The 12159-nt window shown below is 31.3% G+C and overlaps 1 protein-coding gene across 2 annotated transcripts; it reads right to left on the bottom strand.

Moving 5' to 3' along the window:
- Nucleotides 1–7641: 7641 nt before the first annotated feature.
- On the bottom strand, nucleotides 7642–10285 carry LOC139845435 (uncharacterized). 2 transcript variants are annotated; one of them, XM_071835694.1, is made up of 3 exons: nucleotides 10009–10285; nucleotides 9809–9927; nucleotides 7642–8191 (listed from the first exon to the last, which is right to left on the bottom strand). In XM_071835694.1, the coding sequence occupies exons 1-3, from the start codon at nucleotides 10155–10157 to the stop codon at nucleotides 8172–8174; spliced, it is 288 nt and encodes a 95-aa protein (XP_071691795.1). In that variant the 5' UTR covers nucleotides 10158–10285; the 3' UTR covers nucleotides 7642–8171. The 2 variants fall into 2 exon arrangements, with proteins under 2 accessions (XP_071691795.1, XP_071691794.1); XM_071835693.1 differs by lacking the exon at nucleotides 7642–8191 and adding an exon at nucleotides 8293–8539.
- Nucleotides 10286–12159: the final 1874 nt, after the last annotated feature.

Here is a 12159-nt window from a genome sequence, read left to right on the forward strand (position 1 = left end):
GTGTCACGTACCTTTGTCAAAATATAGCATTAAATTATCCCTAAACTATACCCCTCAAAGTATATATTAAACTTTCGAGTGTTTTGGTCATTTACTTCTATAAATCATTGTCTCGCTATTTGTTAATATATATATAATAACAATTCGTTTTATGACCAGTTTAATATTATATTTTATATATTTTCAATATTAATATATACGTTTTAAAATACATATCACAAGTTATTCATATATCTAATTCCAACAGTTAATATTCCTTATTATTGTATGTCTCCAAATTACGTTATTTAAACAAACACTTTACCATTTATTTCGAATATCGTTAAAAATGAACGATTTCCCAAATCAACGTGGACCTCACAACAGAGACTCGTAATAATATCATAATCTTTAAGGGACTCAATAAATATCTTTTAATTCAGTCGTTTGGCATAATCTTTTAACTCCGTAGTTAAATATATCAATCAGATAATCAAACCAATAAGGTTTATGCACAGTATCTTTTTCATAACACTTTGTTACGTTTTCAAGTTATAGTATATATATGTATCTATTTACATATATTTGTTCATGAATCGTTGAGAACAATCGAAGGGTATTTGAATAGTTCAAGAATTTTAGGATTCAACTTATAGACTTTGCTTATCGTGTCGGAAACGTCAAAGATTAAGTTTAAATTTGGTCAGAAATTTTCGGGTCATCACAAAAATGGACTATAAAAGCTCGATCATTTCTGTTTCTGATTCATTCACTTACACTAGCATAAACATATATATATATATATATATATTATTTATATTATTATTATTATTATTATTATTATTATTATTATTATTATTATAATTAAAATTAATATTATTATTAATCTTATAGTTAGGAGTATTATTATTAGTATTATTATACATAAAATATTACGACGAGGTTATGTCCAAACGATTTCAAAACAAGCTTTTCGAGCGGGATAAAGCTAAGGAAATTATGGGTTATAGTTATGGAGGTTATGGGTATTGCTTGGGGGTTATGATCATGAGTCAAAGGTCAACCTAGCGTTTATCATTTCCGTTGCGTCTACATACTTTCCTGCAATATTGAATCACAATATTGATACGTGAGCATTCATATCTTACCTTTTATATATTAATAGTGTATCCATGTCTAGTGCTCGAGTATATATGTTTATGTATGCTTGTATGCTTAATTTCGTCGTTAGATAGTTTTATGATGAATCACAAATTTAATACATATACTGTTGATATAAGATATATGATATGCATGTTATTGGAAAGCTGGCGAAAAATTAGTAACTTTTCATTTAGGAATCGTGTGATTTCGATGAACGAATTAAAAGTTATGGTCAACTGAATTATGATTGACGTTAATTGAAATTGCTTTTGAATCTACAATTTATATTTAAACAACTTATTTATAAGATTAATAAATTGGATTTTTGGATACTACTAGTCGAGTAAATAAATTCTTATATAAGACACGTCTCGTTTTGTTAAACAATTGTCAAAGTTGACTGTCTTATCATGTTTTAAAGCTTTACAAACACTATAATTTGATTTTACAAGTATTGAAAAACTATGTGAAATAATAAAATATTTTCGATTGCCATGATAATTCAAATATAATATAGCTACTGAAATAAATAATATTTTGAGTTTGATAAACTATAAATTCGTTCAATTATTAAGACTTATACTATGTTAATATAATAAACATGTATAGATTTAAAGATCATATTGGGTCAGATTGACTTTTGAGATGACTTTTGTTAACTTTTGCATGTCAGTCTCGAGCATTAGGATTGTGATACACTATGACCTAACCTAGCTTGTTAAACATCTATTGACCAACATATGTTCTCTAGGTTGAGATCTACGGTTACTTTGCATTACGAGTTTCGGTCACATTTCGGTGAATAACTTTATGTGCTAAGGTGAGTTTATAGATCCCTTTTTAATTGCTTTTGAAATCTATATTTTTGGACTGAGAATACATGCACTTTATTTTAAACGCAATGGATACAAGTACATACTAAATTCTACACTGAGTTTGAACCGAAAATCCCTTAGCTTTGGTAACTAGTAACTGCCAGTTATAAGAACTGGTGGGCGCGAGTAGTTGTATATGGATCCATAGGGCTTGACATCCCCGTCTGTTCTAGGTATAGAAACCCTAGCCTGAACTATAAAACAGACGTATGCTATTTGAGTTTAGTACACGTTGGATTGCGTGTATTGTACATGTTGGTTGCATGTATGTTAGAACAGTGGTATTTATTATAACGTTAAAACTTAGTTACCAGGGTGCTCAATCTTGTAGAATATTTTGATAAACTTTTCTGGATGAAACAACTGAAATCTTGTGATCCACCTTTATATATAGATTATGCGCAACGTTAAAACTATGAACTCACCAACCTTTGTGTTAACACTTTTAAGCATGTTTATTCTCAGTTTCCTAGAAGTCTTCCGCTGTTTGCTTATATGTGATACAAGCTATGTGCATGGAGTCATACATGCTTTATTCGAGAAAACGTTGCATTCACAAAATCATCACCATGTATCTTATTTTGACTGCATTATCAACGGATGTAGTATTGTAAACTATTATTTACGGTGATTGTCTATATGTAGAAATCATCAAACGTTAAAAACCTTAGAATTTGATATTCAATTTTGGTGTGCCTTTTCAAAAGAATGCAATGTTTATAAAACGTATCATGTAGAGGTCAGTATCTCACTGTGAAATCGATGAATGATGTATTCGTCCAAAGGAATTTGGAAGGATCATCACGCAAAATAATACAACTCTTTATTCATTATCGTTATTAATATTATTTTATCAAATAAATTACTATTATATAGAATATATATATAAAAGTATATATATAGAAATATATAATAACTAAAATATATATATAAACTTATTCGATTACGAGTGTATGTGTTAATATATATATACTTGATATAGGTTCGTGAATCCGAGGACAACTCTGCACTTGTTCAGTGCCATCATACTCGTAAAATACGAAATACAGTATCGTGAGTTTTCATAGCTCCCTTTTTATATAAATTTTTGGGCTGAGAATACATGCAATGTTAGATACAAGTACTAAACTTAATTCTACGTGGGTTAGAATCACAAATATTCCCCTAGCTTGGTAACGTAATCTATTGGTCTCTGTACCGTAGGCGCGAATCCTATTGATAGATCTATCGGGTTTGACAACCCCATCCGGGCTAGTCGCGCTAGCAGTCAACGGATGTTTAGTACTTCGAGGGTATTTTTCGCACTTGATTCGGTGCTCTTTAGACATCAGGGGTATTCATTATTATATTATAATCGTTAAGGCTGTTACCAGGTGCCCATGGTTGTAGAATCTTTTTATTACACTGCGGTGTAAGGATATTTATGGAAATTGAAATCTTGTGATCTATTACTATTATCAAAATCATTAATTATGACAAACCTATGAACTCACTCAACCTAGTGTTGACTTTTTAAGCATGTTTATTCTCAGGTACTTTTTGCTTCCGCTGTATAACTTTGCTGTTACATAGAAGTCGAGCCAAGCACTGGGACCAGAGTTAACATCGCCGTTAATGGATTTTGACGGGGTGTTACAGTTAAATTTGTTACTGCTAATCTTCCTGGCCAGTAATTAAAAGTAGTGAAATCATAAGAGCTCTAGATATCAATTGTCTATTTCGACGTTTTGAAAATGGACACCGAAATTGACGCGCCAATCGACACCCTTTAAAGTAGATTTCGGTGTCCATTTTCCGTATAGTCTAAAATACGACGATGTGTTTTCACTTTATTTTTATTTTACCTATTCTCTTTTTTATTGGTCTACATAATATTTTCTCTCACCAACACTTTATAAAATGATATGGAATAACTTCTTTGATTTATCAAATTCGAAGTCCTTCATAAACTTTGAGATGGACACTAAAATAAACCAACCATCACAATACATCTCTAATACACATCGTGCTCTAATACATGTTCAACAAGATGGGTCCATGCTACCTGGCACTCCGTATGTGGCATGCCATAAATTGCAATAGCCGGTAGTAGTTGGTTAAAAATGGACAAGAGAAAATGATTTTTTGATATTTATCATACAGTACACTTGTACATTCCTTATAAGTGATTTTATCATTCTTACGTAATTATTACAAGTTGATCAAAACTAATTAGGTGGCAGGAATCGGTGGGCATAAGAAAAATGGCTATAACAATCGCAATCGCAATCGCCTCAGACCCTCAAACACGTAGTGAAATAGTAGAAAATACTGGTAGCGGTGGAGGAGAGGGAAATGACAAAAAGGACCAAAGACAATATATATATATATATATATATATATATATATATATATATATATATATATATATATAGGCAAGGTTGCAAAATTCGCTATTCGGAGATTAATCGGTCGGGGCTTTAGAAGGATTAATCGGTAATTCGGAGATTAATCGGGGATTAATCGTATTGTACTGTTTACATTTAAATATTAAAATTTAAAAATTATATGTGTAAATATAGAAAAAACCATAAATATAAAAATAAACTTTAACATAATTGTCTAAAATTATTCATTTTCCTCAAAAACTATAAAGTTTAAATGTTAACCATTATTTACTTTGACCGACTTTGATTACCAAATTCGATTTTGATCCATTAATTGACGTTCATCGTTTAATTAAACGGATTTTTAAAAATCGAAACGGATTTCTCTATAAAATGATTAATCGGAGATTAATCGGAGATTAATCGGCGAGTAATCGGGTTTTTTGCAACACTGTATATAGGGGCATGATCAATGGGGAAGTAACCAATCGGGGTGAAGCGGGGGGAAGAAAAAAAAAATTTCGTTTTTTTGGAATTTTTTTTTTCCGGCATCAAGATCACACGAAAATATAAACATTTAGAAGAGACACTTCGTGATGAATGTTATTATTTAGGCGGGAAAACGATCGACAAAAATAACATTCAAGATAATATTGTTCGTGAAGAATATGAACGTTTTTTTTCTCCATGTTTTGTGAAGTAAAATTTAGCCCGATTTAGAGTTTAGGGTTTAGGGTTTAGGGTTTAGATTTTGGTGTTTTGGGTTTATTCCATAAACCCAAAACACCAAACCCTAAACTCTAAACCTTAAACTCTAAACCGTTCGTGTTAAAAACTCAATCTAAATCCTAAATCTAAACCCTAAACCCTAAATTTCTAAACCCTAATATCTAAACCCTATAAACCCTAATATCTAAACCCTAATATCTAAACCCCAATAGCTAAAACCTCAACATACGCTCGAAAAACACGATAATTGTTATATATTACTTCTTCGAGCATTTTCCCGCCAAAATAAAAACATTTATCACAAAGTGTCTCTACTAAATGTGTATATTTCCATCCCATCTTTAATGTTCGTGAACAAAGTTTTTTCAAAAAACGAAAAAAAAAAGAAAGTTTTTGCTCCCCCCGCTTCCCCCAGATTGGTTACTTCCCTCTTGATCCTACCAATATATATATATATATATATATATATATATATATATATATATATATATATATATATATATATATATATATATATATATATATATATATATATATATATATATATATAAAATTAATTAGTAATTCTTGTCTTGTCATATTCTACTCATATATTATTATCGTGACTCATATAATCAAGAATAGTGAGATGTGCTACTATGAATCAATGATTGATTAAGACATTCCTATTTCTCAGTCTTTGGTTTGTTATTGGTTTATTTCTCCTTATTTTGTCATTCTAGTTCCTCACTATATTTATATAGTTTATTTATTGTATGTGAGTGAATTGTGAGACTTTGATTCAACAGTTTGAGTATTTTGGCGCGGAGCTTTTAAGAGTTTTTAACTTTTATAAAAATACTCATATTTAATAAAAAGTTTCATTTGGTTAAACGAGCTTAAAGCTTTAAAGTTAATAGCTACAATACTAGAATTATCGCTTAACTTTTAGCTTCTAACTTTTATTGTTTTACTATTTATTTAACAAATTTAGCTACTCCACCGAACATAAAAATATATCTAAAAAGTTAACAGCTATCGGCTAAAAGGTAACAGCTACCAGCTAGTTTTGTCCAACATACTCATAATAATATGTATATGTACTTGCATAAAATCGTGACTAGTTTTAATTTGTAGCCATCTAAGATATTTCGGAAAAAGTCCAACAAAATTCTGTAAACATAAAATTCTGTCAAATATGGATGACATAATGAACGGGTCGGGTTTAGATGATCCACACACACTTGGCATACAATTACAATCTGAATTACTCAAGAATATGATTTGGGAAATTCGCCAAAATACACTTTTTTCAATATTTTCGTTCAAAATACACTTTTTTAAAAAAAATTGTCTTTTTACACCATTAGGTCGACCAAGTGTTTGGTCGACCACCTCATAACATGGTCGACCACCACTTTTTCAAGGTGGTCGACCAACTATTTTCAAAGGCCTGGTCGACTACAATACAAGCTTGGCCGACTACATAGTCGACCGTCCTTACATTGTGGTCGACCATATTTTTAGTCGACTACCTCTAAATCCATTTTTAGAGTGTGATGTTTGCATGAAGTTGTGCTTTATTGAGCTACTATGGTCGACCAAAACCAAACTCATAAGTATTATGGTTGACCAAAACCAAACACATTTCGTTTCAAGGTTACTTATTATTCAGATTCAACAACTAACTTTAACATCATCCAACCAAACTTATAACTTACTCACTTCGATTATAATAGCATTTTGTTTTTTACAATTTCACCTACTTAGATTAAAAACATCATAACAGAAACCAATTCTTTTAAAATCCTAACATGTTATTCTTTAAGGGATTAGGATTAAAATCTCAAGCAGCCATAGCATCAACTTCTTCTCCATGATCTCTAGCTTTACCTTTTGCGGTTCCAATTTGGGGTCGTCTCAATAAGCTGGTGAGGAACAAGCCGTCTTTCACGCTTAGTGAGTTAAATTGTGAACTTTTAATTGAGCTATTTCCGCTTCTTCTTCGGGAGTTATTTTTCTTAAAACAACTGTAAAGTCTACACTCGGCAGTCGGCTCTCACTCTTACTCTGCTTCTTCCTTTTGCATGTTCAAAACAGCTTAAAAACATGTTCAAAATAGTATCTGATTCAATTGGAAAGTTAAAAAGAAATTGTTTTGGTTTTATTTATATTACCAACAAAAAGACGAAGACCATCAAACCCATAATTGTGTGTTGAATTTGCACGAGCTGAGTGAATAACTTAGGGGTGGTCGACCAAAAACTTGGTTGACCACAATATAAGGATGGTCGACTATGTAGTCGACCAAGCTTGTATTGTGGTCGACCGAGCCTTTGAAAATAGTTGGTCGACCACCTTGAAAAAAAAGTGGTGGTCGACCATGTTATGGGGTAGTCGACCCAAAGGGTGGTCGACCTAATGGTGTAAATAGACAATTTTTTTCTAAAAAGTGTATTTTGGAATAAAACTAAAAAAAAAGTGTATTTGAGGCAATTACACATGATTTTAGTAAAATACTCTTCGGACTACCTTCAATTCACTTGGTACGTTCTATCTTAATTCTTAATCTAAACCTTATAGCTTAACCCATCTGAAATAAGACCATTCAAGTTGCCCATTAATAACTATACGGATCGAAATTACCACATCAATGTCAAGTTTTACACTTCTAAAATGATGAAATAGTAGAACTATAGTATTTACCACCATCATACAAATGGAACGTACTACTTGATTGCTTGACCATTCTAAGGTTGACCCGTTCCAGACCCGATCCAAGGCCAAGACAGTACAAATTAACGGGTAGATCCATGGCAGGACAGTACAGACCCATGGTTTTGGCCAGATACAGTACAATATACTTAACCATAACTTGTACAGTACAAATAAATGTAGGAGACCCAACTAGTTCATAATCCTCCATTCATTTCTAGTTGTTACAAAAAATAGAGTATGAGATTATGCAATGAATTCTTCATATAGCCATCGAAAATTTTAAAAAATAGTCAGACAAGCGTATTCAATGTAACAAACCATAAAAAGATCAAACAAGAAAAAAGAAACTGTAATGCAATGCAGTCGAAGCCCTTGTCAGTTGTCACCGAGGAAGTCCAAAGTCTAGCGAAAATTCGTAAAAAGATTAAATTAGTCAAAAGAAAACTTTAGCGAAATCTCAAGGATCACATATGTCAACCAAGAAACACAGCAAAAGGCATCATATGATTTTTTTTATTAACATTTCATATATTCAAACTTAATGGCATTCAACGCAACATTGTCGTTACACATAAAAGTTGAAGTCACTCATGAGTGACTAATTATTAAATTCACAGAATGAGGATCTTAATTTGGGTACAAAGTTGAGAATTAAAACTGGAAACAGATTCCTATGTTAATGGTTTAATGCAATTTTCTCATGCCTTAACTGCCTTGATTAATCCCACGGTCACAACGACGATGCAAAACCTATAGCAGTAAGCAGAAGAACTAGTCAGAATATATGTTGTATTGACACAACAATAAAACTACTTGACGTATGCCATGAACAACTTATTATCCATTGAAATAATTTATTTATAAGCTAACTCTTAAAGTTTATCCACTTGACCAAACACAAAATGCTGAATCCAAATTCGTTTACACATAAATGGCTTGAACCTATCCAATCTAATCCCAAGTTATTAACTCTTAACATACATTTAGGTATCTAACGAGTATAATCTATATCAAATAGGCAGGACGTAAAGGACTGGACGTTAAACGCTTTTCTCCATTGGTTCTCCATTATCATGTGTAGCTATAAATGAATGTTCAAGGACCGGTGTCCATTTATAAAGGACCGGTGTCCATTTATAAGCTCTAAGCTAAACTCCAAGACCAATCCTATATCAATTATCAGTACTTCAATATCCCAATAATTACTCTGTCTAGTAAATACGTTCAACTGTAACCTAAATCGAGAACTTTCGTAAGTAAAATCTAGTTACTGATATTTACCAATCCAGTTTATTTCTCTTAAATTTAAATCAAATACAATATTCCAAAAATTCACAATAAATAGTTCTCGAGTAGCAGACTTTAAGGTCATCATAACTAGTTATTTACCAATACATTCAATATCTAACAGCTAAACTATTAGTGTCAGCAATAACATTAGCTTAAAATTATAGTAATGCAGATGGATTGATACGTAATGATCATACTAAATCCGGATCGCGGATAGAATACGAGTGCAAATTACAATCACGTTAACGGTGAGCGGTTTAAGTCCTTGAATACTCTCTGAATAACAATGATTACCGGATCCGAAATCAAATTGCGAATCAAGTCAAGGTCAAATTTGGTCAATCATTTTAGAGAGAGAAAATCACTCTGTTGAGAGAGAAGGTTATGCTTGACAATATTGATGTAATCTACCTATCAATGAAGTCTAGGTGGCCTATTTATAGGCAAAAAAGTCAAAGGTTCTTCCGAGGATGGAAACGCGTCACATTCTAATTGGTAAGTCAACCCTTATTCTTCGGAAGTTGACTTTTGCCTTTAAGGCTATCTGTTGTCCGCTATACGCTATGATTTGTTCACTGAAACATAATGCTTTTATGCTTTTATTCACGTTTATGGTGATCGGTTTCTCTTTGGATTGTGCTTTATCGCCGTGTTTTTGTATGCTAACCGAATAGCGTATCATTACGTATAATATAATATAAATATAAATATAAATATATATGAATATACCTTGTGAAAGCCAGCTCCAACAAGAGGAATCAACAGCAATACTTGACGTAAGACGAGCTGATGCAATTGCACTGTGAAGAGGCATCATTGATTCAACACTTGCCAATGCAGCAACAACTCTAAAAACCGCAAAACATCAATTTCTATGAAATTAACATGTGATTAATAATTCAAAAGTGCTCAATTGTTTGTGAATTAACCTTGAAGCTGAGCGATGGAGTGATTTTGTCGATGACTGAAAAGAAGAAATAGGCACGGATTTGGGGGTTAGGGTTCGTGAGATTAGACCTGATTTAGATGTAATTGTTCTCGCACCGGAGATGATTGCTGATCTGGTTGCTGAAGCCATTTTTGTTTCAATCGCGGTGTAGTGCTGTTAAACCCTAACTTGAACCCTCACGAGAGGCATCATTTTTGTATTTAGGGGTTTTGAATTTTCTGAGGGGTCTTCCTCGAAGTCTGTTATACCCCAGGGTTTAATTGTTACTCCGTATTTCTGTAAGGCATATCGAACGAAATAAAATAAAAATTGAGACTAATTTTGTTAAAAATCTCAGACTATTTAGTTAAAAAAATCTCAGACTATTTTGTTTAAAAAAACTTAGACTATTTTTGTAAAAATTCGAGACTATATTGTTAAAAAGTTCGGACTTTTTTTATGAATTAAAACTTTTTGTTGTAATATAATTCAGTCTCTTTTAAAAACACTAGACTATTTTTGTTTAAGAAAACTAAAACAAAATTGTTAAAAAAAAGTGAGACTTATTTGTAAATAAAATTAAGATTTTTTTTTATTAAAAATGAGACTTATTTATTAACAAATAATACATTTTTAAAAAAAATTGAGACATAAAAAATTGATTATTTTTTTAAACTTTTTTTGAAAAAAAAAAATGAGACTTAATAGTAAAAAGTATATGAAAAGTACATACAATTTTCACTTAATTGCATAGTTTAATCTATAGTTAATATTAAAATTCTACAATGATGATGTCATAATTAGGTTAATTTTTTTGTTAAGAAAAAATCAAAAAAGAAAAAAAGAAAAAATCTAAGCATGGTGGATGATGTCATTAATATAAATAATTTTGAATTAAAATTAAATCTTATTAATTAATTAATTATTATTGCTAATTCCTTTTTTAAGAAAAAATCAAAAAGAAAAAGAAAAAAATCTAAGCATGGTGGATGATGTCATTAATCTAAATAATTTTAAATTAAAATTAAATCTTATTAATTAATTATTATTATTAAATCTTATTAATAATTATTTTATTATTAAAATTAAATAATTTTGAATTATTTTAATTAATTATTTTGAATTGAGTACGAGAAGGTATAAAAGCTAGGCTGAAGGAAACCAATTCTAAATTTATATTTTAATTTACAATTTTAAAATAAAATAACAATCAATATTATCTTTTATGATTGGATGTGGATTGTTTAATATGCATTTTAGGTGTTTAATGAAATGTTCAGCTGACGAGTTTTTTAGTCGGACTATGTGGTTCCACGGGTCATTAAACTAAATGACTTTAGCATTTACGTTCACTTAATACCTAAAACATATCATTAAACTGTTTCGTTTAAACAAACCCGTAGTTTCACGGGTCATTTCACTAGTTTTTTAAAAATAGCCAACATTATATGCAAATGAATTTAGGAGCTTAACTGTCACAGTAAAATGTTTTCTTGAATATCCATTAACCACCATAAAACTAACACATCATGGTTAAATAGTTTGCTTTAGCTGGTTTTATAACCACCGTCATCAACCATCAAACTGTCATTTGGTGTGTATCGTCGACTTTTAGATTTTTTTGGACATCAGTTTGAGATTACTCAGGGGAACTTAACCACCCACGCGTTCATCTCTCGTAGTTGTATAACTCGCCCCCAACTACTGCCCTGGAAGAAACTCAGACCAATCCGAGAGCATGACTAGTAAAATCCCCTCCCGCTGCCCCGCACTAAGCGAAAGGCTACCTGTGTGGATACTTCACGTCAAACCTGACTTTTAGATGTTATATAAGTTTTTTTTTTTTTTTTTTTAAAATCAACCACACATCAATTAACCATAGCCTTTAGCCCTTTAAGGTTATGTTTATCTAAATTCAGTAGTTTAAAACTTCTACACACATAGTATTATAGAAATTGAATTTAGATACGCGTCGTGTCTAAATTCAATTCCAATTCCGCCAGAATCCCATTGATTCCGTGAGCCAAACGGGACTTTAGTTTCTTATGTCCAAAAGGTTGGTTTTATGGAGCTTTCACAAGCATTTAATCAGGTGATTGTTTGTCTTGTTCAAAAAATGGGACAACAGAAGTTGGCAGGAACATATAACATA

The sequence above is a fragment of the Rutidosis leptorrhynchoides genome, chromosome 4 (genome assembly GCF_046630445.1).
Source record: "Rutidosis leptorrhynchoides isolate AG116_Rl617_1_P2 chromosome 4, CSIRO_AGI_Rlap_v1, whole genome shotgun sequence".
Classification (NCBI taxonomy): Eukaryota; Viridiplantae; Streptophyta; class Magnoliopsida; order Asterales; family Asteraceae; genus Rutidosis; species Rutidosis leptorrhynchoides.

Bases quoted from the DNA above. Each gene is read 5' to 3' on its own strand.
- LOC139845435 (XM_071835694.1), bottom strand. From the start codon at position 10,157: ATGGCTTCAGCAACCAGATCAGCAATCATCTCCGGTGCGAGAACAATT. The intron at 9,928-10,008 runs GTTAATTCACAA...TGCGGTTTTTAG, and splicing joins CTCCATCGCTCAGCTTCAAG to AGTTGTTGCTGCATTGGCAA. The intron at 8,192-9,808 runs GTATATTCATAT...AATTTTCGCTAG, and splicing joins TTGGAGCTGGCTTTCACAAG to ACTTTGGACTTCCTCGGTGA.